The sequence below is a fragment of the Sander lucioperca genome, chromosome 21 (assembly GCF_008315115.2).
Source record: "Sander lucioperca isolate FBNREF2018 chromosome 21, SLUC_FBN_1.2, whole genome shotgun sequence".
Lineage (NCBI taxonomy): Eukaryota > Metazoa > Chordata > Actinopteri > Perciformes > Percidae > Sander > Sander lucioperca.
Genome location: NC_050193.1, coordinates 16,783,555 through 16,807,925, shown reverse-complemented (window position 1 = coordinate 16,807,925; position 24,371 = coordinate 16,783,555). Strand labels below are relative to the sequence as shown.

General features: G+C 41.3%; 1 protein-coding gene across 7 annotated transcripts; it reads right to left on the bottom strand.

The window, feature by feature from the left end:
* Nucleotides 1–95: 95 nt before the first annotated feature.
* zc3h7ba (zinc finger CCCH-type containing 7Ba) lies at nt 96–24,140 on the bottom strand. 7 transcript variants are annotated; one of them, XM_031320925.2, is made up of 23 exons: nt 24,044–24,140; nt 23,080–23,147; nt 22,909–22,945; nt 21,179–21,376; nt 16,266–16,430; nt 15,192–15,272; nt 13,914–13,973; nt 13,582–13,636; nt 13,277–13,449; nt 10,689–11,358; nt 10,194–10,255; nt 9,119–9,212; nt 8,621–8,782; nt 6,901–7,115; nt 4,940–5,040; nt 4,630–4,811; nt 4,370–4,455; nt 3,844–3,998; nt 2,185–2,290; nt 1,659–1,767; nt 1,135–1,271; nt 830–999; nt 96–525 (listed from the first exon to the last, which is right to left on the bottom strand). In XM_031320925.2, the coding sequence occupies exons 2-23, from the start codon at nt 23,136–23,138 to the stop codon at nt 345–347; spliced, it is 3,258 nt and encodes a 1,085-aa protein (XP_031176785.1). In that variant the 5' UTR covers nt 23,139–23,147; nt 24,044–24,140; the 3' UTR covers nt 96–344. The 7 variants fall into 7 exon arrangements, with proteins under 7 accessions (XP_031176785.1, XP_031176784.1, XP_031176778.1 ...); XM_031320924.2 differs by lacking the exon at nt 24,044–24,140 and adding an exon at nt 23,946–24,037; XM_031320918.1 differs by lacking the exon at nt 24,044–24,140 and adding an exon at nt 23,280–23,780.
* Between the last annotated feature and the right edge of the window lie 231 nt (nt 24,141–24,371).

Here is a 24,371-nt window from a genome sequence, read left to right as displayed (position 1 = left end):
TCCGAATGCCTTCCTACAGTTGCTTAATAAAAGCGGGCTTTCCACACAAAAAAACTTGGATGTGCCAATAGTATGACAAAAAAATGAGATTGTAACTGTTGGGCTCGGGTCGGGTTCGGTTACTGCTCTGTCGGACGCAGGCCGGGCTCGGACAGAAAAACGGGGCCCGATCCGCACTCTAATGTGCTTCATGTATTACTTCAAGTGATCTTTTGTCAGGACAATTGTAAATACTGCTAGTTTGATCATGTCACCTGCTGATTTGGGTCATGATTTAAGAAACTGGAATGCTACTTTGGCAGTTATGGCTCACAAAGTAAAAAAGAAAAAAAAGAAAAGTCTTCTCAGTCCTGAAGTAGATAATTGTATTTCCCAAAGTCACACTCATCAGGCATGATGAGCATGTCGTCCCTGGCTTTGGCCAGCTTCCGTCGCAGGAAATCCCGTCTCTCAGTCCACTCCTGCAGCTCCTCTAAGCTGTGGGCGTAGTCGCAGCTCACACCATCAGGACAGCCGCCATCCAACCTGTCAAACATTAACATCATGCAAAACAAGCTGTTAACACAACATTGACATATAATACCCTTCTAAAGTCAATACAGTTTGTAAACATCTCCACCAACTCTTGAGAAAAATATCCGGTTCTCTAGCTGCCTAATGCTGCACTATTTTCACCAGCTAGACGATAACTTTGTCTGTCTTCGGTTCGGTGCAGAGCAGTTACTATATGGCGGGTTTATCAAAGTTGGGGCAGGTTTCCCCAGCTCGCCCTGTGATTCAAACCAGCAACACTCCATATTTCAAAAACTGATCCAGGAAAAAGTCTTACTTGGGGCAGAGTTCAACGCATGTGCCAGGGAAACGGTAGCTCCACGTCAGAGCTTCGTCTTCTCCCTCGCAGCTGAACACTCGGTCCTTGTGCTTCTCAGAGGAGATGTGCTGCTGCCACTGTCGCTCACCGTTACTGTGCTTACCACACAGATGGCAGTAGAAGCCACTCTAAAATACGGAAAAAAAGAAGCATCATAATCTTCTTCTTACAGATGCACAGTCAGGAAACACAAGATGTGTAAGTTTGTTGCAGCTGTTTTTGGTCTTTGACTTTACTGAACTGACAAACAAATGTGTACCCACCATTAGCTCAGCATAGTCAGTTGGCATGACAATGTTTTTCTCTTCTGGGATGGGCTGGGTGAGCATGGCTCCATCTGCTTGCCGGTTTTGGGCAGTTAAATTCAGCCACATGTCATATATCTGCTGCATGTCCCGCACTACAGGCACAAATACAAATCGGTTATCATCACTTTGAGGATGTTCAGTGAGAGACAGAGTCAAAGTCAGACAACAAATCAAGGCCCAAACGATTGGGAGCAGTGCTCTTCAAGTGAGATTTGAGAAGATACATTTAGAGATTTCCATCTAGATTTCTGGATATTTCAAAGCTGTATCTATAGCCCTCTGCTTGCGCTTAGCTGCTCCAGGCTACATTAGCCGCTACCAGCATAACACATCTGAATCTCCAAATTAACTCTTAGTGGTTGAGTTGTAGTTGTAGAGAGGAAATAAAAAAGACAATATCTCCATGGTCAATCCGACAATGTTATAGGAGTACAATCCTAAATCTGTGCTCTTTTAAAAGCACTATTTCAATAACTCACAGTCATTATTCTTCATATACATCCACATGTCCTTCTCCTCTTGGCTGTGAGCAAACGTGCAGTTCCCAGAGTAGTTACATTTCCTTTTCTCCAAAATCTGAGTACATATCTGCCAGGAGAAAACGTAATGCTGGTAAAACACAGTATGTGCAATACAAACTTTCAACAGACACAACAACAGGCAACTTTACAAATAGCATTTTTAAAGTACCAGATATACAAAATATAGTAAACATAAAAGACAAGAAATGCAAGAAAGATTGGGGAAGACCTTTGCTCATCAATGTGGAAATGTCTGTGATGAATTAGCTCAATGGTGTTTTAAGCCCCCACCGTCGACTTCAAGGCAGCGCTGCGACCGTCGAATTCAAGGCACCTAACCCTGCCTAACCCTAGTGCCTTCCATGCACCGCTGCCTGCAAGACATAGTTGGGGGCTTAAAACACCAAACACCGATGAATTAGAGTGCTTGGTTGAAACTTCTCGTCATATTAAAAGTGCATGAGAGCAGAGGACGCACACCTACATCATAGTGCACAGGGAAGTTCTTGGTATGTGGCAGCGGTCGGACCTGAACCCATTTACTTCTCTCCAAGGACTTGACCAGCAGTAACCATCTCTCTTTAGTCCACCTGTAGAGGACGACACAAGAAGAGGACAGAGGCTGAAACTGATCCAGTTGTGAGGTGGAAAATTGATGGATGTTTTTTGGCTCACCGTGACTGACCAGTTTTATATGTGGACAACATTTTACGTTTTATTAGGAAGGCTTGAAAATCTCTGGTTGATACAGATTCAATAGGATCTCTGATAATATAGTCTTGCTTTGCCAGACCTATCTTAGTGCTGCAGTAAGGTCTGGCTACACCGCTTATCTATTCTGGGATAACAAGGCGGAAAAACACTCTGGCTTGTTTTTATTTCTTTAAAATCAATCACAACCGTCCTGGGCGGCACTAAGTCCCATATGCAGCAGCGCTGCTCTTGGAAAATAGATAGCAGAGGGATGTCAGGCTTTATCTCAGTAATGTACATCTGTGTAGCCAGACTACTGAGAATGTGACATGGATATGTTTATAGTAGGGATAGACCCATTATCGGGCCGTTTTTTGGCAGGTTGCAGATAATCTGTATAAGCGTTTTATTTGCTTGATAAACCATAAAGGTAAATAATTAAAAGGTAAGCTACTTTGGCTCGGCTTACAGCTCTGTGTCTGTCCCTCTGCTCCGGTTTTACTCACCACTGAGTCAGACTTAATGTCCCGCCCACAACACTCTCTGATGTAGAATAAAAGTTGCTGACAGTTAAAATTGCATTGTGTTGCAAAAGAGCTGTGTTAGTGATTGATGAAGTGGTTAAAAGTACTCCGGGGGACCTCTGATGCACAGAAAGTTAAGCTGAAGTCATAAAAATATTATAGGCTTTTATGCCATAGAGGTGCATTGTTTAAAGGTTGCGAGAACAGAAGAGGAAGTTGCACCACATAGAGGCCCCGATTTTGGCATGTATGTGTGTGTGTGTGTGTGTGTGTGTGTTTAAGATAACAGGAGTAATTGTTCCCCCCCCCCATGAGGATAGGATAAAAGCTTGAGGGAGAGAACAGATCGGAGCTCATTCAGACAGAGAATTTGGTGGACCGAGCTTCGACTTCATGTCTGTTGCTAGGGAAACTTAGACTCTGTTTTTGTGAACCCACAGCTGTGTTGTAACTCTTATGCTGAACTCAGTAAACTTTGCTTAACTGAACTCTTCGTCTCAGATTGATCCTTGTGTTCTGGTAAACTTAAGTCCGATGTAAGAAGGCGCAGGAATTAATAAATTGGAGTCAGATTTGACAGGCCTTACGGCCTTATTTCAGACATAATTCCCTCCACTGACTATCTCTTAGTGGGTATTATGTTGAAAGTTTCTCATTTATTAAATAATTGCTTAAAGCATTTAAACAAAGTTTTGTGTTGGATTTTGTAACGTTCCAAAATCTTAATTTTGACTTCAAGATTTTCATTTTGACTGTATACATATCGTTTCCAAATATCAGTTATCGGTTTCATTAACTACTAATAAATCAGTATCAGCCTTAAAAAAACAGTATCGGTCGATCCCTAGTTTATACAGTAACTATTCTAATAATTATTAAATACATTTTCCAAACCTAAACTATGCAAATGTTTTATTTTTACTCACGTGTGCCTGGCCTTTGCAGTGCAGTACTTGAGGGCTTTGTCTGGTTCACGGATATGGCCGTCCCGCCAGCACTGAGCACAGGCAAACTTCATGTTCATGTTCAGACTCTTCCCAACTCCTCCTCTTGGTTTGCTCCCAGCACCTCCAGAAGACAACTGAACAAATTAAATGAAAAAAAAGTGATCATTTAACAACATTTCTTCTTCATCTTTCACTTTTCATCTGCCAAAATCAACTACAAAATCATCTTTAAAAGATACCAATGTCGGTTTAAGTTAGGCAATCATTACAGATTTAAAATATATATATATATATAATAAATGTGACAGCTCTTACATCAACAGCTCGATAAATTACAAAAGGTGAAAAGTTAGGTGGTGTCACTGATTTAACATTTACAAAAATGAGAACAGACAGGACACTGGACAAGTTGACCAACAACAAACTGTGACAGGTTGGTCTATATGCCTGAGAAACATTGTGTTGTTTCAATAAAACTATAAAAATGATAAAAACGCTTTCTTACTTTATTTCCTTTCAGTTTGCTTGAGTTTTGCTCCTGCTTATCATTATATTTTGTGGATACTTTCACAATCTCATCAGGGCTGATACCTGTAAACAACACGAGCGCACACACACAGAAACAAAGTCAGCACTCATCATAAGAGAAACAGCACAGGCTATTGCTACACTTCAGTGTTTTAATATTTGTATTCAGGTGAACAAGTCAAATTCAAAATGCTCTTGATTCTATTATTTCCACTGCATGTGTCTGATAGACTGCACCTGTGTCTCGCTGCACCCTCCAGGTTTTGAGCTCAATAACGGAGTGGGCATAATAGCAGCTGTCCTCTCTCTGGCAGCCGTAACGGATGGCTTGCCGGCACAAATCCAAGTGGCACAGGACGCCCAGCGGTCGGACCTTTCTGTAGTTCACACTGTGGGTCCTCACCACAAATGCCAAGCACCTGAAGGGCACAGAGGGAGATAGTGTTTAAGATACAAAGACATGAGAAGTAAAGAGTTAGCGTATGAGTGAGATGAGTGAGGGTAAGAGGATGAGGACTCTCATCACATATGCTGTAAACACGCTCACTTATTGGCATCGAAGGGGTGGCGAGCATCCGAGTTAGAGCAGATGGTGTGATTGTCTCTACAACGCTTACTGATGATTCTAGGTTTACTGTCATAGCATTCCTAGAGAGACAGAAAGACAGAAATAAAGGAGGAAAAAGGAGACCAACAACAGGAATGAAAGGAAGAAAGAAAAACAGACACATGGAGAAATTAAGAGACGACTATTTTAACAAATGATTAATGATTATTAATGAATAAATCTGTTATGATGCAACAAAATGCTGTGTAAATGTTCAAGATACAGACAGGCAAATTAATTAATTTATTACACAATACAACTTGGGACAGGAGTTTGTGCTTAGTAACAGAGTGAAATACAAAAATGCAATCAGTTTTTGAATAAGTACATGGAATCATTTATAAGAACTTGGATTTACGCATATTACAACACATCTACATATACTTATTTCTGTATTTCTACTTTATTTATTTATAGTTTTTTATGTCTATGTGTTAATGAGGTCAGATTATCCGGCTTTACAGGGAGGTTATTACAACCTAGTTACCTGATTCTATACAAATACTGAAAAAAACAGTATAGAATAGAAATTTAAAATAAAGAAACAAACTTATATAAATGTAGACAAATAAATAAAAAGTAGAAATACATAAATAAAATGTGTCATTTGTAGAAATTTAAATACATGACCTTCATTTATACTGTAACTAAAATGTATTTATTAATTACTTTTTTGTGCATTTAATTACTATTGCATTATTTTCAACTTTCATTTATTTAAATATGTATAAATTTCTTTCTTTTTTTATTCGAGCATTTATGCATGTGTTTACTGATGAATAAGTCATATTTTATTTGTATTTCTTTTACCTATTTATTACTTTATTGTTGAGAAAGTATTTTTTTTCCTACATAATTTAAGGGAGACCGGGGTACATAAAACAATAGATTTTAAAATTTTCAAAACATACGACAGGATACAGAAGAATTGTAATATATATATATATATATATATATATATATATATATATATATATATATATATATATATATATATATATATATATATATATATAAAATATGTTTCATACGTATGTATTAGAACATAGTAAACAGCAAGATTTATAAAACAAAATTTCCATAATTTCCATAATCACAAAAAGAGAATAAAAGAATATATATAAACTTAGCACAAAAAGTAGGGAAATTTGTGTTTGGTAGATTATTTCTCTGTGGTAACAATGCTTTTTGGCAAGAAATCTTATACCGTTAGTATACAACAGCCTGGCACCTCCTCCTCATGCTGGTCACCAGCCTGGTCACACACTGCTGTGGGATGGCATCCCATTCTTCAACCAGCAGTCCTCACCTCAACCCCATTGAACACTTGTGGGATCAGCTTGGGAGTGCTGTTCGTGCCAGGGTGACCAACACAACCACGTTGGCTGACTTGCGACAAATGCTGGTTGAAGAATGGGATGCCATCCCACAGCAGTGTGTGACCAGGCTGGTGACCAGCATGAGGAGGAGGTGCCAGGCTCCTGTGGCTGTGTATGGTTCTTCCACACGCTACTGAGGCTCCTGTTTGTGAAATGAATAAATTGTTTAATTGCCAATATGTCTTGTTTCTTTAAACTTCAATCATCCGATCCACAAAACTCCCAACGAGTCAATGGCAGAATAAGCTGTTTGGCATTGGCAGAGAAGATTTGGCAAATTTTTCATGGGTGCAACCCACATACTCAGCTCTGCTGCTCATCCCACAAATGCATGTTCCTTACAAATGGGGCTCTATTTGAAAGGGAACTAAACAGGCTTTCCAACGGTATAAAGCATTGTTACCACAGAGAAATAATCTACAAAACACAAATTCCCTTACTTTTTGTGCTAAGTTTAATTAAGTTAAACAGAGATTTGAAACCATGTTTGTATTATTACAATAATTCTATAAAAGCACTAACCTGACAGAGGGAAATGAACATGCCCTTGTTTTCCTGCATGATGCGGATGATGCTGTTTACAGGGTCCAGTTGGAAAACTGATGTTTCAAACAGCAGGTTTCGGTCCAGCGTCCCTCGCCTCTCTTCTGTCCAAACGTCGATCTCCAGCTGGTTGTAGGCAAACGTGCATTGCTCTCCGTATTTACATAGGCCCAAATCCCCGGACTTCAGCAGCTCTGACACGGAAGAAAATACAGAGCTCGTTCTGTCACACATCCACGGGTGTGTATGTACAAACACAGTCCCGCTAATCACTCATTATTATTACTACAAGTTCCCTCATTAACTGTTTCCCTGCATTCACGCGTCATCAACAGTTCCTTCACATTCAACTCTTTCTGACCAAAGTGGACAGAGAGTCTGGGGAAAGTGCAAGCGGGAAAAATGTAAGCATAGGGTACCTTCCTCAAAACTACCAAGTCATATCATATAAATTCAAACTGCCTTCCCTGACACAATAACCAAGTAAGATGAAACTCTATAAAAGTTATGTCACATGCTTAAAGTGGTTTAGAAGATATTGGTGACCTACATTTACATTCTGATCTGAACTTTTTTTTTTTTTTTTAGATTATTTTTTAGGGCATTTTAGGCCTTTTAATTTCACAGGACAGACGAAGACATGAAAGGGGAGAGAGGGGGGAACGACATGCAGCAAAGGGCCGCAAGTCGGACTCGAACCCGCAACCGCTGCATTGAGGAGCAAACCTCCACATATGTGAGCCTGCTCCACCAACTGAGCCAACCCGGCCACATTCTGATCTGAACTTTGAGTCAGGAAACGGCCCTGGTTATGGACACAAATGTAAAGTAAGTGATAAACGCTCAATTTACGACAGGATGGGTCTCCTTGAACTGACCTGCTAAGACACACACACACACACACACACACACACACACACACACACACACACACACGGAACTGACAGTTCAATGATTGCTATGGTTTTACATAGTTTACATATGTTTATAGCTTACAGAGAAAATTTTGGAAGTTTGTCATTGTTAACATGCTCCTTCTGATGCAGGAACCATAGTCACTGAATTAAAAGATGGGATGTTTGGTTTCAATTAATAGATAGAAATGTTCATATCATAGTTGCGCAACCATGATGTCAATGCATGCATTGCTAGCACGTCTGCGGGACCAACAAAAATCCGCAGCTGTCTGCGAAGTGTATGTCAGAGCCTCTCTTCGACACATCCGTGTGTCTGCCTGGCATACTCTGAGGCCTGGCGGGTTCAATCAGCCGTCCACATATTGTGGCATTTGTCACGTAGCTCTCCGCTGTGAGCGTCGTCCAGCAGAGGGCCACAAACTTAGCAGAAAAAAAATGGCTTAAAATTTGCACTACCAACTTAAAACGCAGTAGCAGTTAAGAAATAGATTGTATAGCCTATTTTTCTTTTACCGTGCATCAAGGGTTAATGCCCAACGAGATGTCCATTATCAGGAAATAATGGACGACGGGGAGGCCAGAACTGGACAGTACCTTTTGCGGCTTGTGTGTTAGCACCATCCTGCGGTGTTCAGAACGTGGCACTGAAGGACTACACTCAGTGTTGTAAATAAGATATACAGATTTTCTTTTTTCCATTTAATTTATTGCATTAATTTAGAACAGTTAAGAGTCAGAAGAGATCCTGATATCAATCATCCATTTGATTTTGAGATCCTTACCCCTGCAAAGTACAAACGGCCCACTGAAGGAAGTCCTGGTAGGCATCTGTCGCACTCTGGTCCACTCCGAAGGATAGCCTGCCTTTAGTCTGCATAACAGAATGTCTCGCTCACAGCTGTGGACCAGGTCTGGCTTGTGAACATACGTATATATGCCTTTACCTGGAGAGAAAAAAATTAAGATATTAAAAAAGGACAAAAACGTAGGACTGGATGTTCAGTTTTTGAAGATCTACAAATTGATATTTGCAAAACATACTTTGCCATCTCCACTGGCATATTCTGAACAGAGTTTTGCATTTTAGCTTGGCCTTGGCAACGTTAAAAAGAAGGGCTCCAGGATGCAGATCAAACCTTCCTTTCAAGTTATGCTCAAAACAAGGAATATCAAGAAGGCATTAACCTGCCAGGATAGGAAAACCACCTCCAGCAGCAGGATCATTGTGATTTCTTGCTACACTACAGTTCGTTTGAGACGGGGCTGGACAGCTGACCTACCTTTCCGAGGGAAACAGGCAGAGCAGGCCTGCAGGAACTCATGAGTGGAGGACAACGGGTTAGAAACTGCCACCAGCGCTTGGTTATTCTTCTCCTTTTTGCCAGGATAAGAATAGGATTTCAGTTGATACCATTCCAGTTAACAAAACAGACAACAGTAGAGCAGGTAACACAACCTAGATAATAGGGCTGGACGATTTTGGCTAAAATCATAATCACGATTAATCCAACAAGTTACCTCGATTACGATTATTGAACGATTATTTTAATTTTTTTTTCTTTTCTTATACTGTAAATATGTTCACGGTTATTTTTTCTAATGAAAGAGTGCATAATCCTATCTTTGTGATTCTAAAATAAGGAAACAACACACAGATAGCAATTAATGCTTATTTATTAAATATTTCAAACAACTGAACTGAAATCTACAACAGTAGATTTTACAATGAAATAAAAACGTCTCATAAAAAAGTAATTTAAGTTTTAATGTAAAAAAAAAAAAAAGTTTCCTAAAAATGTAGAAAATAAATAATAAATGTCCATCATAAGATTAACGGGAACCTGTGGTTAACTGTCTTTTCGGAGTCACACACACACACACACACACACACACACACACACACACACACACACACACACACACACACACACACACACACACACACACACACACACACACACACACACACACACACACAGCGCAGCGGGCAGAGGTGGGGTCTGTGCCGAGTATAATAAAGCCCCGTCTGTGTTGAGCAAAACATTACGTGAATTACTACGAAAAGATTTTGGGGGAGAGTAGTTCTTAGAACTGCTTAGAAGTGTACTTTTCCGATCGGAAAGCACCTATGGTCGCAGACCGGACGGGGCGGAGTCACGTGACTACACACGCGGCGGCCGTAATATGTTTTAAGGGGAAAGTACATTAACACACAGTGGGCGGCCGCGGAAATATTAATAGGATTAAAAGACCGAAATAACCGACTTGGTAAAATTACGTCGGTTATAGGCTCTGAATTTCGGTTACGATTATTTTTCGATTAATCATCCAGCCCTACTAGATAATCAGTCTTACTTTGTAGTTATTCTTTGGAGGTCGCATAACTGGAGCTGCAGCAGTAAGAGAGCGTGCGATACCTAGACAAAATAAATTCAAATGATGTATACATTTAATGTGTACACACTTTGTAGTAAATGGGCTTAAACATGTACAATAACCAGCATGGTCTTTTAAAAAGGTGAGCACTTCTTTAAGTCACTTGAAATTCAAATCAGGGGTCTGGTTTTACTGTATTTTGTTTATTCTCATGTCCCATTGCGCGTCGATCATACATTCCTAGTGTAACTGGGCAAAACTATCTACTATGGTCTTTCTGCTTTTTTATTTTATTTTCATGTAAAATACTCCATACTTTCACTTTCTAAGGGCTCTAGAAGTCTTCAAATGAAACAATGTTAGAAATAATCATCACTCTTTTGATTGATCTGTTATTTGCTGTTATGACCTCAAAAGAACAGGCCTCCTGCTTTGCCAATGATATAGAATAAGTCACCAAGAAATCATAATTACCAGTTGAGCTGAAACCGGAGAGCGAGTCCAGGCCCATTGCCCCAAAGGAGATTGCTGGCAAAGCTGCCACAGCATCTTCCACTGAGGTAAACGAGTCCAGGGCATCAAGGACGTTGAGCGGGTCCACAGATATCACACCAGTGGTAGGAACTTCACCACTCTGACCACCTGGATCAGAGACGGCCTCCAGGGGATCTATTTCATCTAGCAAATCATCAAGGGACTTTTCCGCTTCTTCCAGTTCTGTTTTGGACTCATTCCCAGCAGCAGCAGCAGCAGCACCTGGAGTCGTATCCAATAAGCCATCCAGAGCATCAAGGCCACCCAAAGCATCAACGCTATCCAGAGCATCAAGGCTATCCAGAGCATCAAGGCTATCTAGAGCATCAAGGCCATCCAGAGCATTCGGCGCCACGGAGGTCTGTGGTAGGTTTGAAGTGCCCGCACCGCCTCCACTTCCAGAGGTCAGGAGATCGTCTAGGGCATCCAGTGTCACAGCTGTGGCGCTGCACCCACCACCTGAAAAGGAGTCCAGGGAGTTGAGATGGCTGACGGCCGAGCTGAAGAAGGCCGGGGGTAGCTGGGGTGTTGGGGCGGGCAGGTCCGAAGGAACTGTGTGCTCGCAGGTGGATGTCCTGCTGGGGTCTGAGAATGCTGCCTGGGTGGGGGTCTGGAAAACATAGAGAAGGAAAATGGAGTAAAGATTAATGACAAGATCCATTTCGAAAGAACAAAAGAAAAAACATGCATACACTTTTCACTTGTCAAAGCAATGCAGAGGTGACAAGTGTGTGTGTGTGTGTGTGTGTGTGTGAATTTTCTCTTTTCTTTGGATATGGGACAGAATGTAAAGAATTATGAAGGAAGTGTCACGACAGCTCAATTAAATGATTGAAGGTTTTGATGGATGTTGGCTGACAATAGCAACAGGAGTCTGAAATGATTACAAATGACAAATCGTCCATACTTAAAAGCCACATTAATCAATATTATTCATAAGCAACAGATCAAATGTCTGAGTGTAATGTGAAAGGGGACACTTGTTGCGATGACCTCACAGAGGATCATCACCCGACTCTGCAGTTCGCCTCACATCTGCAGAGCTTTTTCATTTAGCTTATTGTTTTGGTTTCATAGCCCACAAACTCCTCTGTATCGTTTCTAGCGAAGGTAGACAGCTGTTTCCAGTGGGACATTTATGATAAACTTGCTGTGCACTTCTTTACCAGCACATTTTCTAGAAGAAACCCAAAACACAAGTATGAAGCTAACAATGAGCATAATATGGGACCTTTAAAAAAGGAAAATCTAAAACTTTTTTTCCTTTTTAAAGTCTACCCTCTACCGTTTCTTTACCTTGTGGATGCATTTCTAATGTTTTTAAATAAAAATGAGCTCAATGTTTGCTTAAAGCTTGTCTACTGGGCTTAATTTTTAATCACTCGCAATGTTCATGCTGTTTGGCAGAGCAGTCATATCTCAAAATATCTGATATTGAAGCTCAAAGTCCACATTTCAACTGCTTCACCACGGAAGAATGACTTCAGTTTATAGATAAAAAGGGAAAATAATGTTTTCTTTAAAGGATTAGTTATCCAAAGTCAAGATTCAACTCAAATTGAAAATGTATGCCATTTTTAGTAAATGAGCTTAAGCATGAAAATAAGCATGTTTCTTTGAAGAACAAAAAAAAAGTTTTCATACTAAGGGTCCTATCTTGCACCCGGTGCAGCGCGGCACAAAGCCGACACAAGTGTCTTTGCCAGTTTAAGACCGACGCAGTTGTCAGTTTCCCGTCCAGCGCCTGCGTCGTTTAAATAGCAAACGCACCTGCGCCCATCTTTGCGCCCATGGGCGTGCTGGTCTTACAGGGAGGTGTGTTCAGGTGCATTCTGGGCGTGCTGGTCTTACAGGGAGGTGTGTTCAGGTGCATTCTGGGCATATTCCTGTCTTGAGGCAGCGGGAAGTGATGGCGCCATTGACCAACAAAAACCTGGTCTAAAGTCATATAACGCAGCATTTCATTGTTATTTTAACAGCGCATTAGTAAAATGCTCCTAGGCTCGTGCACACTATGCTTGTTACACACACAGGGACGCACAGCAGCGCACACACATGCATTACAAATATAAAATATTACAGTGCAAATCCTCCATCATAATAGCAATGCGCCAAGGTCCAAACACGCCTGGCTTTTAAAGGGAATGGGAGATGATCTCTGATTGGTTTATTGCATGTTACGCCCCAAACACACCTATGAATTAATGAAGACACTAAGTACAACCCTTTTGAACCATGCACCCGGTGCACGGACCCTTTTTTCTGCTGTTAAACTAGCAAAAGTGGATTTGGACACGCCCTAAACGCACGTGCACCAGGCGCTTCACGCCGTGCAATTAGATCGTTAAAATAGGGCCCTATATGTGTAATTCCTAAACTTTTAAAAGACTAGGACAATACTAAAGCATCATTACATTTTCTTCCAGCTTTGTAATGTTCTACGACCAAGGACACCTTCATTCCATATCAGTGATAAAAGTTAGTCTACTGGTCTGCAAGGACAAACGCAGCACAAACACAGACTTTACCTCAGTTGGCTCCTGCTCATTGGGGAAGCAGTCGAGCAAGCTGTCCAAGTCATCTCCCAACCGCTCGGAGTCGTCCAAAGTGTCCACCATGTTAGGTGCTGGGGAGACAGCAGGCTGGAGGCAGCTGGGAGCGGGCGAGGGAATGGGGGACTGAGGCATGCTGGGAAAGCTGACTGATGAAAAGCAGTAGGAAAATGTATTTAGATCTTACTTGTTTATTTTGTACGCATAGTTAAAGAACATACATGTTGCCAGTATTGTGAATGCAACCCAATTACGATCAAGTCAAAGTCAAGAATTCACACCTGGTGCGAGGCCACTCAGAGGATTCATACCGTTTCCTACATGAGCACCAGACACCTGGAAGTGAGAAGGAAAATCATTAATTAAGCACAAATGAATGAGGCGCTGAGAATATCTGTGAAGATGAGTCAAGGCTCACCAAATCTGCAAAACAGATAACATGCATCACTGATTCTGTGATAAAAATTACTCTCAGCTGAGAGGTTTTCTCATTTAAGAAAGTAAAACCATTTGTTGGTAAATGTTGTGATTTGGAACTTTGAAGGAATCATACATGTAAACTTTTTTTTTAATGTATGGTGGTGAATGTTAGAGATAATATTATGGAACTTGCCTTGATGGCTTCAGCAGTCATGTTTCCATTTGTGACACCTCTTGTGATAAGTGTGCTGTCCTAGGAAAGACAAAGTAACAGACAGGATATGAGAGACACAAATCTGCACCATGTCTGCATTAGTGTTGGGCAATATGACAATTTATGCTTAGAGATGATAGAGATTGGGCTACCATCATAAATTTCTCTCTACCGTAAATACCGTGGTAGCAATTTCTTTAATATCTCTGGATGCTACTAGCCCCTTGCATTGCATATTTAATCAACAACCTTTTAGCATCAATGTGGTTCTTAAAGCTCCATTGTGTAATTTTTTTGAGTTGATTCTTAGCAAAAAACCCTGTTGTTCTTTCACAAATATGTGCTCATTCATGTGTAATGACTTCCACCAACTAATCAAAGGATTCTCGTACGCGTAGAATCTGCCATTCAGAATCATTCAGCGAGTTGCTCGAATATGGCGGCAGCCACGTAGCGCCTCCATCTTTAAAATACATTAGCCAAAGAGGGACATACCTCCGCCTTTCGCGCTTTTACACCCAGTGGCACCGTGACAAATGCCAGCCGGGAGATTACTCGCGACTGCCGGCAGATTTGAAAGCCTGTTGAAGATGGAGGATCACGCCTATTCTCGAGGACATGTAACGGAGTCGCCTCATCATCTTTGGAGAGTGTCTCTTTAGTTTTTCTTTGCCTAGGCGGTCTCACCGATCCACTGCCACCGGCTCTGTCTTTTGGTTTTTCTTTACCTTATTTCCCTCTTCCTTTAGCTTTCCCTCGCATCTCCGTCACATCAACTGATCTCTGACTCTGCTCACGGAGAAAAATATGTAGCCTACGCTGTAAACATTGCCTTACACTATTAATCTCGTACAATATACAGAACGGACAAAGTCGTACTGGAAGCCATGTTAATCTTGGCATACGGCCACCGTAGGAGTTAAAATGCGCTCGGAATGGGAGGGGCTAGAAAGTAATATTTAGTTGGTTGTCATATACATTTTCACCGCTAGATGGGAGAAATTCTTACACAATGTAGCTTTAAGGTATTCAATTCACTGGATAATCAAAAAATGGTTGTTTCATCCAAATACTTTACTAAAAATATACTAAGTCTATTATGAAATGACTTCCCCTGATATATGATTTTATCCTTGCCCACCCCTAGACTGCATCCTATCTGACCATGACAGAGCTGAAGACTGAAAACACCGTTGACCATTATTCAGTGGCATTCCTCAGTGAAAAGGAAAATCAAACAATAATAATTTTACTAACCTTTGTGCCGACATATGGTTTTCGATTTTTTAGCCCCAGATGGATGGCCAGCTCCTGTGCGAGCTCATTCACCTGTTTGTCCTGTTAGAAGTTAAACAGAAAGAGAAAAGAACGTGAATATCTGTACAAAATTCCATGGCAATCAATCCAACAGTTGTTGATGTATTTTAATCTGGACCATAGTGGTAGACTGGCCGACAAACGTTGCCATCCTTCAAGCCATGCTGCTAGGGTGGCTAAAAATATTTGATTCTTATAAGAGCTCAATTTACACAATGTGTACAATATGATATTGTATCTGTTTCAGGTACAAAAAAAGGCCATTAACTCAGCCACCACCAACTGTTTTTTGAAGATACTGTTTTTTGAGGATACATTATAAACTGTTTACATTAAGGCCCTTTTTGGGGGGCTTTTTCATTTTTTTATTAGACAGATTAGCAGATAGAGAGGAAAGGGGGGAGAGAGGGGGGATGACACGCAGAAAAGGGCCGCAGGTCGGACTCGAAAACTGGGCTGCTGCTATGGACTCAGCCTACATGGGGCGCACACTCTACTGGGATAGCTAGAGGCCGACCCTACATTAAGGCCCTATTGACTAGGATTGGGCATCGAGAACCGATTCCTACTTGGAATCGTTTCAAAAATTACGATTCCAGTAGAATCGTTTCTTTATTGGAATCGCTTGGAATCGTTTAGAGGATTTGGTTTCAAATTCGATCATCGCTTCCCAATTTAATATGCGCAACTTTTGGTTTCCGTACCGGCCAGGCTGTTGTTGTGATGCAGCCTTGGAGCACAGTAAGCAGCGCTCTAGCGTGGCTTTATTTTACGTTGAAAAAGCCCTGTAAACCTGCAAACCACCACTGAATCAAAATAAAACTTTCCTCTTATTTGTGAATATAAGCATGTGACCCGTTTCAACTCCACCCCTCAAAGAATCAGAATCGAGAATCGATAAGAACCGGAACCGAAAGGAAGAATCGCAATTGGAATCAGAATTGTTAAAATCCAAACGCTGCCCAACCCTACTATTGACAGCATTTTCTTAGACCTTTTGGCATCGACTCTTTCCTTTACCAGACGAGTAATGAGCAGGCAGTCCGTTGTGCAGTTGTAGGCCTCTTTGTACTTCCCAAGCTCCTTTAAACAAAGAGCCTTCCTGTACAGCGCCCTGCGGCTGTCCTTACATACTTGCAGAGCTCCGTCGCAGTCCTTCACGCCCCGATCATATTCCCCCTGTTGGAGACATGAGAGATTAAAGTAAAGGACATGGTTAAAAAAAAGTCACAATACGATCTGTATGTTTTTAGAAGCAGCTTCTCTAGTGGTTTTCTTGGTTTGGTTCACGGTTACTTTTTTCATTAAAACTTAAGCCTATTAATGAAACTGAAAGTAATTACTTGCTGCCTGCACGAGACCCAACAGCTGCCTCAGTACACAGGAAATTGCTAGACGAGGACTCCACGAAGACACCAGAGATTGCATAAGTTCATTCCGTGCAGATTTATTTGAAACAATTACATGTTTACAAGTAAACCGAGAGGTCCCGGACACATCGACTGACACACAGTCAATTGAGCAAAACAACTGAATGTCATTTTCGTGCGACTATCTTTTTATACAGCATTTTGGGACACATTTACTTGCACTTTTAAATCATGTTTATACATCTAAAAGATGGCTTTGAACCAACTATATTTTGTATTTAATGCTTACACCCCATCTCCACTACTTCCCTTCCTTAATTTTGCCTAGGTCTTTGTGACAGCAGCCCACCTCTCACTCAAAGCACGCCTTTAATTATGCAGCACTAGAATTTAAACAGGTAAGTTATAATAACATTTTTTTACCCCCTCCCCCCACAGTTGTCATGAAGGGGAAATTTTGCTATAGAGACAAAAAAAAAAAATGTTTTTGTACCAGGCTGCAAACATGTTTAATTCAGCTGTAGAGTTGAGCATTTTAACATGAGGGTCTATGGGGATTGACTCCATCTTGGAGCCAGCCTCAAGTGGCTAATCAAACTGCAGTTTGTGGCACTTCTGCTACACTTTATTGCTGCTTGGTTGTATACTGAGTTTATAGTCCATCTATTATTGTAACAATTAGTGTCCAAATTTTGTTATCCGTTAATAGCTGTAGTTATAACTTCAATACTCTGATTTAGATTGAGTGCATTTACAGATAACTCAGCATTGTGTTTTGCCTGAATGGACAGAAGGGTATTTTTCTTCTTTTTGTTTCTAACATTATTTACTTACAATATATCAGAGACTGCTGCTGACCGCTGCACGTCAAAGGTTTAATTTTTACTATTCCAGTGTTGAATTAAATGTTGATATTGCATATTGATATTAGGACTATCAGCTACATATGCTATGGCTAAAACCAGAAATCAGATTTTTACATTTTTATCTCCAACATAAGCATTAGTTTTTTTTTACTAAAGTAGAAATCGCGACAATGTTGTGTAATTTTTTTCCCGTGAGTGCGGATATGGATGTATCTGTGTTGACAGTCGGTCAACAAAGGGCTTGGCTGGATGACTGAGGACTCATGCATGCCATAGACCTTTGGACAGCCACATTAACCCCTAACTGCCTCAGTGGGATGATCACCAGCCTGATGGGACAGTCTGAAAATGACTAAATATGGATTTCTTTATTGGTTGAAACCATTTCTATTTCAAAAAGGTAATATATGCATTATTTTTTTTATGTATAAAATACTCCCCAAACTCCACTAGGGCTGGGCAATATATCGATATTATATCAATATCGATAAAGGCTGCATTACAGTGATTACAAGTGATGTGAATTTTCTGACCAGACTAGCTGTCTTATTATTTGCCTTTACCCACTTAGTCATTGTATCCACATTATTGGTGATTATTTATCACAACTCTCATTGTGTTAATATTTTGTGAAAGCACCAATAGCCAACCCTACAATATCGCCACAATATCGACATCGATCTATCTGGTCAAAAATATCATGATATTTGATTTTTTTTTCCATATCACCCAGCTCTAACTGCAACATCCCCATAATTTAAAACCAAATTATCTCTTATCAACAAACCTCCATACCCAGTGAAAGTCACCGTTTCTCGGTTACTGGACGACCGGGGCTCGGGGCTACGTGGAGCTCCGGAGCTGGCTGGCTGCCAGCTGTCGGCATAACTTTTGTATATTTACAGTTTGAATTTCATCACGCCACTTATAGAACATATACCCCAAGGTCTTATAAAGCTAACAATGGTGTCCGATTTTAATTTAATGTATTTTTGTGAACATTAGGGGTTTCGTTTCAGAGGTCTAAGAGGAGGCTAGTTAGCTCTCATTGATAGAGCTCCATCCAGCCGCAGGCTCTATCAATGAGACTCGCGGACAAGAGGCGCTTATTTCCATGATCGTTTGTTTAAATAACTCAACACACATATCCATTATGAGATTAACTGGAACCTGCGGTAAGAGATTGCAGGCATAACAAGCTCGCTGACCGCGCTCTCACTCACACACAGCGGCCATTTAGCAGGAAGAGAGGAGCTGCAGGCCCTGGAGCTCTGTCAGGGCAGTGGCGTTTGGTAGTCCATTAACCCAAAAAAACGGTGACTTTGCGCGGGTATGGAGTGCCGTGGGCTGCCAGCCGTGACGGAGCTCCATCTACTGATCTGCATGACCTAGCTAGATTCAGAAGACTAAGCTGACCTCAGATCAGTGGTGTAGCCTATGTAAATGTTGGGGCGTGACAAAGATAGAGACTAGAGCCAAATGAGGAGGAGCCGCCGAGTTGACGTCAACTAGGCGGCTCGTTGAGATTCGCCCGTTTTCAGAGGCAGTTTCAAAATGTGAGATTTGCAGAGGAAAGAGGCGTCAATGGGATTTTGAGGTTCTATGTATGTCCTATTTACCCACCGAACTGTCGTTATTCAACTATGACAAGGTAACATCGGTTTTGCATTCTATCACCCCTTTAAACAAAACCTTCCATAACCCAATAAATTGAGCTCTGACAGAAATGGTGGCCATCTTGAAAATGGTCGCTATGTTGAATTTTTGAGTGGCACACGCCTTTTTCCATGAGAATGTTCCTTGAAGAATATTTGTACGAAATTTGATGATAGCATCACCATTTGAAAAATTGATGTAAGGATTCAAGAGAAATGGTGGCCATCTTGAAAAATGGTTGCCATCTTGAATTTGTGAGGGACAAGCACTGTTTTCCAAAAAAAAAAAAAAAAAAACATTCTTAAGAGAGTATTTTCACAAAATGTTATGTCTACATCACTGTTTGAACAATAGACATAATGAGCATTTGACAGAAATAGCGGCCATCTTGAAAAAATGGCCACCATGTTGAATTTTTGGGTGGCCAACGCCTTTTTCCCAAAAAGTGACCCTTAGAGAGTATCTGTGCCAAATTTCATGCTTCTATACCAATTTGAACGATTCTCTTGAAATATGCCATTAATCTGCTGAACTAACTCTAAGATTTACTCCTGGGTTCTCCCAGATATGCCATCCCTGCGTTGTATTATGTGTGGGGCTTCCCCCTGCTGCAACATAATAAATTACATATAATCTATATATATTGAAAAATATTTCTAATTGAACACTGTAGTGGAGTAACATCTGGCATGTTACTGTATATTAAAAAGTAAAAGGATACAGGTTGACAAATTGATTCAACCTGTCATTCTTATGGGTTGATCCGTTTTTATCAGTCTCTACAACTGACTTAAACTGACGAGCCAGATGGTTTATTACTGTAACGTTGGAAGGTCTGGTGGAAATTCCTGCGTTCCCCTGACCTGACCTGTGAAGCTGGTTATCAGTCCAGACTGACATCAAGACAAGCATTTGAACAGTAAATCCCCACTTTTATGACTCTTCTCCCTCATCCTCTGAGAATTGTCAGACGCCTTGGAGTATCTCTCTTTTAGGATGAAAGAGATAGTTTTTACACCCACAGGGACATGGATCCATCACACTTAAAGAAGAGAGAAATGGGAGGCTCAGCGGGGGGGTTGGCCCCACCAAGTCTGGTCAAGTAACACTGTGACCCCTTCACAGAGGAAGTGGGGGAGAGGTCAAGCCCTAGAAGAAGCATGCAGGAGAAAACTCCCAGCTCAACGAAAATCCTACTCTTCATCTCAGTGTTACGGCTCATCCAAAGTCGCAAACCCAACGAACCAGCACCAAAACTGCGATCGCCATCTGGCAGCGATCCAACTCTTCATCTGCGGCTGCAGAGGGGGAACAAAGCGACCAGGCGGAGTCGCCATGAGGGAAAGCCGGAGGCCAAGCTCCATCACTGAGGCAAAACAACTGCTGCCACCCTTCATCGTCTACTCCTGGGGCCGTGTTTTCAATCCTTCCATCCATCCCTGCTTCCCATAAAAGGGTGATGCTCACTGGGTTGTTAGGGCTACTTAGTTTATTCTCCCTTAAATTTAAGTTACAGTCAATTTGTTCAGTGCTGCATAGCTGCTTCATTCATTGTTATCATTAACGTGTTAATTCTGTGTTAACGCCATACATTCCCGTTTTTTTAGTCATCACTTATTATTTTGATGTCAGTATCTACTCAGTAGGTAAATAAACTCATTAATTTATAAAGAACCTGGTTATGTTAATTTTGTACTACAGGATCTGTCCAACGAGTATATTAAACTAAGATCTGTCGTAGCAAGATCGACCTCCAAATTATGAGACTGAAAAAGGTATGTCTCATCAGCTGTTCTTTATTAATTATTCTTAATAAAATAGAACTGGTGCCCCCGAATTTAAAAGGTGGTTAAAACATTAAACAACTCTTGCTGATAACCAACAGAGTGCAAGCACTCTATGATAAATTAAATATTGTGTAATGTAAATTAATTAACCACACATATGTACGCTACACAACCTTGCGTGAACATGTGTGCAGCTGCCATGCAAGGTAACAACTGACAGAGACTGACAGAAACCAGCTGTAACTCACCATACTGTGGTAGGCAGCAGCCCGGTTGACATACAGGCTCTCCAGCAAAGCTTCGGGGATCTGGATCTCTTCTGCTGCAGCGTAGCATGAGACATTCAAGCCTTCACTGAACTCTCTCACCGCCTGCTCCCAGTCTCGGTCTTTGAACGAGGCGTTTCCCTCATCGAGCAGGTTGCACACTAACCGGGTCAGGAAGTCCTGGGAGGACGAAAAGAAATCAGAATCCGTAAAGGGTTTATTGCCATGAGAAGTTACACGTACGTGGAATTTCCCTTGGTGATTGGTGCATACATAAACAAAAACAGACATATTAAACATGAATATGAAATAAACAAATACAGAAACAAATAGAGAACCAAGAACCAAATAAGATGCTGGTGGTGTGTCCCAATTTCCCAATGTTACCTTAATTTCCTTTGGGATAAATAAAGTATCTCTATCTATCAAAACCTTTAGGCCCTATCCTGACTAAAATAGTCCAAACCCACAGCTTTTAAGAATGACTTTGTATTCTGGGCATGATCACATTACACAATAGACACAATGGCTTCAAAACAATACCATGACGGCCAACAAATTGGTCGTTGTAAACATTTGTCCTGTTCATACTGGCCCTGAAGTGATCCCTTCGTATCATAACACCAATGTAAGAAATAATATGAAGCCTCAGAAGTCTGAATTACAACACTGAGTCTACAGGACAGCCACGCTAGCCACTCTTGGGAGGCTGTACATCGGCACAGCGGTGCTTCGAGCTAAATGCTAACTTCCGTATGTTAACATGCTCACAATGACAAATGTTAAAATGTTGATGTTAAAGAAGGTACGTTTACGTTCACCATCTCAGTTTAGCATGTTAGCATGCTAACATTTACTGGGTCTGCACCATTACCCCACCGGCGTACGCCTGTGGTGCGCCAAGTAGGTGGAGTCACATGGCTGATACAAACAAACACAAAAATAATGGAATCTTAAATTGATAAATAAAGTCTGTGTGTCTGCTTGGCAGACTGTATATTACTATGTTGCTTATAACTTATAGCAGAGCAGCCTGCAGGTAGTGTACACAAATTACAGCTGAGGCTGATGGGAGTGTCACTAGTTGAGAAAGTGTTTAGTCATAACCCTGGTCTGGAAAGGTTAGTGGATCACCAAAGGCATTAGGATACATCGTCTGCAGACCATGAACGTTTGTTCAAAGTTTGGTTCCAATCCATCAAATAATTAAGAAAAAGACTTGTTACTTTAAAAAAAAAAAAGAATATTAATCTTATGGTGGCGCTAAAGGAAATGTTGGCATGATTCATCCTCTAGGGATGATAAATATCTGTGCAAAATTTCAATCCATCCAACAGTTGATTGTTGTACGGAGAGGAGGAATGATGACAGCAACAGTAACACTTTCAATGTGAGTATTGTGAGTATTAAGCCAGACTGAATAATCTGTAGCACAACACTGCCTCCAAGATAAGAATGAGATAAATATGTGGGGAAAAGTGCCCAGTCCTTGATTTTATATGCAGCCAGAAATGAACAGAAAGATGTTAGGAAAGAAAAGAGGAATTTAACAGAGAAGCACAACAGAAATCACAGTGGCTGTGACTTCAGCAACAACTTATAACCAATGTATAACACTGTATAATATATAATAATGTATAAGTGAAACCCAGGGTGCAAAGGTGAAGAAACAGAGAAAGACAGAACATTGTGTTTGTAATAACAGCTGGTACCTGGTAGCCCTCAGGCTCTGGATAAGCCAGGGAAGACCTAGAACACAAGATGTAAACTTGTTTAGAAATGTACTGAGACAGCTTAGTTATCAAGGATACGAGTCATTCAGGGCTAGAACAGGTTTCACTTTCGGTCAGGGTGCACTCAAATAAAATGATAAAATATCTCACTGTATAAATGTCAGAGATTTGCTTATCTCCTCCTTGCGCTTCTGTCTGGCAGGGTCCATGCTTGTTTCCTGGGGAGAAGAAAGAGACCACAAGTGGATTAAGTAGCAAAGACCGACTAATGTTAGTGTTGATATAGTGCCTATGAAATGTAGCTGGTGTACGCCCACTTCCTTCAAGACAAGAAAGCAAGAAACAACCACCTTTGTCAGCTCGTGCAAAGACACTCGCCGAGCGTGTCGCCGAGCCTGTGTTCTTGTTAATTCAGTATCAAATACATCCAGCATGCAAGCCCTTGACCCCGCTTGTTTTCCATGGCTTTCATGGCGCGAGAGGGCCAACTTCAGGCGCACCTACCCAATGAAGTGAGGAAGTTCACTGAACCGACGAAAAGTTTAAACGAATGTCATTTAGTGTCCAAGGGGGGAGAAGACGGAGACACTTTCTGCAGATGAGAGGTCGAGCTGACGCTGATAAACAGCGAGCCGAGGAGCAAGAGACCCGTCGATGCTCGTGTCTGACTTCAGCCCCAGATAAGTTTCGATTCCCAGAAGCCCCAGTACTGAGCCAGCTGCAAACCTCCACACTGGCACACTGGCCCTTTAATGAACCCAGAGCTACGTGAGCCCTGAGTACAGTCTGTCAGGGCACCATTCCCGGCGTACACACCGTAACGTGATCAATGCGTGGTAACCATGGGGATTCTGTGCACTACTGTTTCCCTGCTGAACTGAATGAGATTATCTGACTGTGGTATCGTATATCCCTAATCACAGGTCGATTTATAACAAATAGTGGCAACACTAGTCTTTCCTAACCACTGTTGATAGCTGAAGTTAGCCAAATTAGCATAGTCAATAGGACGTTACCCGATTAATCCAGTCTTGTGCCGATGCTCTGACAAGCAAAAGCCCCGCTGTCTCCTGATAACTGTTTAGAAAACAGTTTTATATTTTAGTGAACTCACAAACAGCAATAATCCGTCTCTTGTTCATTATTTTGCACGGTGTGTCGCTCGCTTAGGGAAAAATTCAACACAACTCAACTCTTGCAGCGAGCGGGCGTGTGCGTGTGACGAGCACGGGCGCGACAGTTTCACGGGATTGCGGCCGTTTGTCGCGTCGCCTACTGCACGCACCTCCCTACCTGCCCGCCCGCCTTTTTTTTTGCATTCATACACAATCCAAAACACAGGTAAAGTGGCGGTGAGGAAACAAATGCATTCTGCTGTATTTGTATGTTGAAAAAAAGGTTAACTCCCTACAAATATTGGAACAAGCTTAAGAAAGTTTACC